General features: G+C 33.6%; 1 protein-coding gene across 1 annotated transcript; it reads left to right on the plus strand.

Moving 5' to 3' along the window:
• Window positions 1–862: 862 nt before the first annotated feature.
• LOC143635401 (ras-related protein RABD2c-like) lies at window positions 863–4,132 on the plus strand. Its single transcript, XM_077103250.1, has 8 exons — window positions 863–992; window positions 2,327–2,399; window positions 2,531–2,578; window positions 2,676–2,723; window positions 2,814–2,885; window positions 2,972–3,127; window positions 3,222–3,325; window positions 3,879–4,132. Exons 1-8 carry the CDS (start codon window positions 979–981, stop codon window positions 3,973–3,975), a joined length of 612 nt encoding a protein of 203 aa, XP_076959365.1. The 5' UTR covers window positions 863–978; the 3' UTR covers window positions 3,976–4,132.
• Window positions 4,133–4,551: the final 419 nt, after the last annotated feature.

The following is a 4,551-nucleotide window of genomic DNA, read 5'->3' on the forward strand; positions in this document are numbered from 1 at the left end:
AGTGGAGGCCGCCATGGCGAGTGGTCGAGACGGCCCCGCTTGAGGTAGTCAGACTTAAATGGCCACCACCATGGGAAACGATTTTTGTTCATGAGGACAAGAACGTTTTGAAGGGGCAGGAATTGATATTATCATAAATATAATTTAAGTTTAATATATTAATTAAGTTTATATTTTATTTAGTTTTCTTATTATATTAAAATTAAATTTCCTTACTGTTTATCTTTTCTAATTATTATGTCTTTGGTTTTTCTATATTAATATTTGTTTGAAAAAAATAATAAGAAAGAATTATTACTCTGGGTTTATTTTCTTTTATTCTCTTGTTTTCTTAGGAGATTGACGGTTGTCTCGGCTAAACCGTAACATTCTAACCGTCCATTATTTAGTTATTTTCATTCGTTTGTTCTTATCTTGAGCTAAATACGTAAACCTAATTTTGTTAATTAGGAATGAGAGTTAAATCAAAAACAATCTGATCTATCACAAATTATGAAGATATAAATAAGAGTAATTAATTGTTTAATTTATTACTAAGTCAATAGATATTACTCATATTCGTATATGAACGTAAATTGGGTTGACCCGTAACACAACCCAAGCACGACACATATTTAAATTGGTCGACACGACACGACCCGACACAAATAAATATATGGGTTGCGTTAGAGTTGGAGAATTTCAACACGCTAACCCGCCAACACAACACAATTGACACCCTGTCTAGATAAGCCCGTTTAGTTTATAGTTAGGGTAATGCGTAAACCACGTGTAAAAGAGATTATTATTCCAACTGTACACGTCACGCCCACCTTACCTACATTCTTAATAACATTATAACAATAACAATAACAATAATATTAATCCCATTTTAGATATATAAATCCTTCAAATCAAGTCGTTTACTTTCTAACCTTTATCTCCGGCGAGTATTCCGGCTACCGTCAATCTCCGATCTCAACTCTACACACGAAGAAGATGAATCCTGAATAGTATGTTTGTTTTTGTGTTAGTCAAATCTCAATACTCTGCTAAATGTTAACTTAATCTCAAGTTTTATTGTTTGTGTTTGATGTGAATCATGTGATTGTACTAGATCTGTGTTTGTTGATTGATTGTGATGCTTAATTTTAGTTTAATTATGTTTTTACAGGTTGAATTGTTGTCTGTGGTGGTGATTTAGGGTTTGATTGATATATTGATTGGTGAATTTGTGGTTTTAGGTCAAATTGTTTGTCTATTTTATTCGTAAGATTTGTTGATCGGAATCGCACAGTAATATCGGTCCCTTGGTAAAATATCGGACAGGATATACAATATTGGACAGGTATTTAACTGGTCAATAATATTGACCGATATTGGACAGATATTTGACCGATATATATATTTCCGATATCGGTGTTTCAAGTCTTAATTATCAATTTTTAGTATTCAATGTTAGTGTTTTAAGTTTTAATCAGTTCTTACTTGCTACAATTGTTAGTGTTTTGCAAGTTGCAAAAGGTTAATTTGTTAATGGTAGGAAAGTATACTGAATTATTATTGTTAAATTGCTATATATATACATGAATTTTACACGATATTAAAATTACCAATATCTCAAATATCGGTCCTTGACTGATATCCGATATTTTTACGCATTAACGGCTTAGATTTTTTAGGAATTACATTATCTAAACCGTGATTTAATTTGTTCTGAAATTTTTTTAGGACTTTTATTGTTAATATTCAGAAAAAAAAAACAAATCAAGGTTTCTTAGGTTATGTAATTAGAAAACGCGATTTTAATAATGCAAAGGACATCGTGATTGTGTGGATCTGATAAACGGATCGTAAGTAATAAACTACAAGAACTTGTCTAAAAATTTCAGATTGAAGATAATGGTCTTACCTTAACTCATCACCATGGACCACAGGTTAAAGTGCACCTTTATTGGCGTTTATCTAAAACTATAAAAGTTACTTTTGTGCGAGTTTGAAGTTGAAACTTGAAAGCTTTGAGTTCATGCTATGTGTTGATAGTCTGTGACTGGTTAATTATAACTTATAATAGAGATTTACTTTCATATCTTTTTGGAGCTGTTTTTTTCTTTACGAATGGAGATTTACATTCATCTACGTATGATTTTTAATGCTTCGCTTGGAATTTGAGCTCCAAGTTTTTGTGATGGTTTTGAACTTGTAGATTTGTAATAAAAATCCAAAGATGCTAGTACCTTTAACATATTATAACATGAGTACTTGTAAATCCGTTATGTTCGTATTTTTTACTTTTTTGTCTCAGTTTTTTGGCTTGTTAAATTTAATAATTTCTTTGCTTTTGTAGCGACTATCTTTTCAAGCTTTTACTCATTGGAGATTCAGGAGTTGGAAAATCATGTCTTCTGTTGCGTTTTGCTGTAAGTTCTTTGTATTTGTGTTTTTAAATATGCTTCAAGAAGATTTATACGTTTTGAAAAAAACTTAAAATCAACGACAATCAGTCTTTAAATTTATTTCAAAATAATTTGGTAACAATCCTTTTTTGCAGGATGATTCATACTTGGAAAGTTATATTAGCACCATTGGCGTTGACTTTGTAAGCAACTCGGGTTTGACCCTTTAGTTTGACCTGATTACCATTGTATGAAACCATCTTTTTTTCTAGTTTTGACCTTTATTCCTCTCCTTTGTAGAAAATTCGCACCGTGGAACAGGATGGCAAAACAATTAAGCTTCAAATTGTAAGCTTATGTTTTCACATTATTTTGAAAACTTTTGTCTTCTATGCTAATTACTTATATCTTATTATGTCACGATCCATGTCAATACAGTGGGATACAGCTGGACAAGAACGTTTCAGGACAATCACCAGCAGCTACTATCGTGGAGCTCATGGCATTATTGTAAATAACTCTTCGTTGTTGCTAACAATCTTTATGTAAAATACGGGCTATGGGAATTGTTTTAATAATTTTGTCTTTCTGTGAAGGTTGTTTATGACGTGACAGATCAAGAAAGTTTCAACAATGTGAAACAATGGTTGAGTGAAATCGATCGTTATGCGAGTGAAAATGTAAACAAGCTTCTTGTTGGAAACAAATGTGATCTCACATCTCAAAAAGTCGTGTCCTATGAAACCGGAAAGGTAATAATATTGTTATTAAAATTAAGACTAAAATCAATTCTTTTATAATGTTTATTACGAGTTAACATTGAAAGTGGAAATATGTGGCGTGCAGGCATTTGCTGATGAGATTGGGATTCCGTTTCTTGAAACTAGTGCCAAGAGTTCCACTAATGTAGAAGAAGCTTTTATGGCAATGACTGCTGAGATTAAAAACAGGTACTTTTGATTACGATTTAACATGTCTTAATGTGAGATTTAAGTAGGGGTGTAAACTGTAAATGTGCTGAGCCCGAGCTCGACTAGGCTCGAACCCGGATCGTTTAGATGTACATAAGAGATCGAGCTCGATCTCAGTTCGTTTCTTGAACTTTTTTTAAAGCTCGAGCTCGGTTCGTGAAATGCTTTTTTAAGCTCAGGCTTGACTCGTTTGTTATCTATAAATTAAACTATATATGATTTAAATTATATTTATATATATTGAGAAAAAACCTTAACTAGCCTACGCTCGGTTTGAGCTTGTCGTGTAGTACTTAAACGAGCTAAAGCTCGGCTCGAGCTTGGCTGTACAGTGGGAAATTCAACACGGAAGTTCAAAAGAAAAAACTTAAAACTAGGCTTGAGCTCGATAATGAAACGAGCTTTATTTCAGGCTCGGGCTCGGCTCAAGCTTGAAAACGCTTGGCTCGTTCCGAGCTTTTTATCGATCTAAGCAGCTTGTCTCGTTTTGCACCCCTAGATTTAATGAAAACTAATTTGCTGGGTAATCTAGGATGGCAAGTCAGCCGGCAATGAACAACGCTAAACCGCCAACTGTTCAAATCCGAGGTCAACCGGTCAATCAAAAGTCGGGTTGCTGCTATTCTTGAAGAGGGTAAGCCAGTGTTTATCTGGTGGTCATCATTGACCAATAGTTGGAAAAACTGTTATTCTTTTCTCTATGTGAAACTGATTTCAGGGAACATTTGTACAAAGCAGGATATAAGATTGTTGAATGGGTATTTTGTGTTATATACTATTTTGCAATTTGCCTTCTCTTGCAAGTTGAAACTTGGCAAAAGCTTATGATGCTATCTCCTTTGTATTTTATTAACTTTGTGTGTGTTTTAAGGAAAGATACAAGTTTACATGATATCTGGTTTATGTTAGTTATTTTGTGACTTCCAAGTTTTGACCATTAAGCTACTTGTTGTGGATGATGTTAAACTTGTTAGTTAAAACTCAACGTCATCGTCACACACAGGCAGTGAAATTTTAACTAATACATCTTTTTAACACCGCTCTGTTATTTAACTAACAATAAAGCCCCATGACTTCTTGTTAAAGCATTTGGGCAATTGGGCCCCACCTTTACTTAAAGAAATTTAAAGAAAGCCCCCGCTAACTAGCAAAGACCCAAAGTGCCCGGGCCTTAAAGCCTTGGCGCGTTGTGTACGGCGTTAAGG

This window comes from Bidens hawaiensis, unplaced genomic scaffold (assembly GCF_021521415.1).
Source record: "Bidens hawaiensis isolate Kalapana, Puna unplaced genomic scaffold, B.hawaiensis_p1.1 tig00007499_1, whole genome shotgun sequence".
Lineage (NCBI taxonomy): Eukaryota > Viridiplantae > Streptophyta > Magnoliopsida > Asterales > Asteraceae > Bidens > Bidens hawaiensis.

Excerpts from the sequence above, each read along its gene's own strand:
- LOC143635401 (XM_077103250.1), top strand. Across the intron at positions 2,579-2,675 it reads GCACCATTGGCGTTGACTTT|AAAATTCGCACCGTGGAACA; the intron begins GTAAGCAACTCG and ends TCTCCTTTGTAG. Across the intron at positions 2,886-2,971 it reads GTGGAGCTCATGGCATTATT|GTTGTTTATGACGTGACAGA; the intron begins GTAAATAACTCT and ends CTTTCTGTGAAG.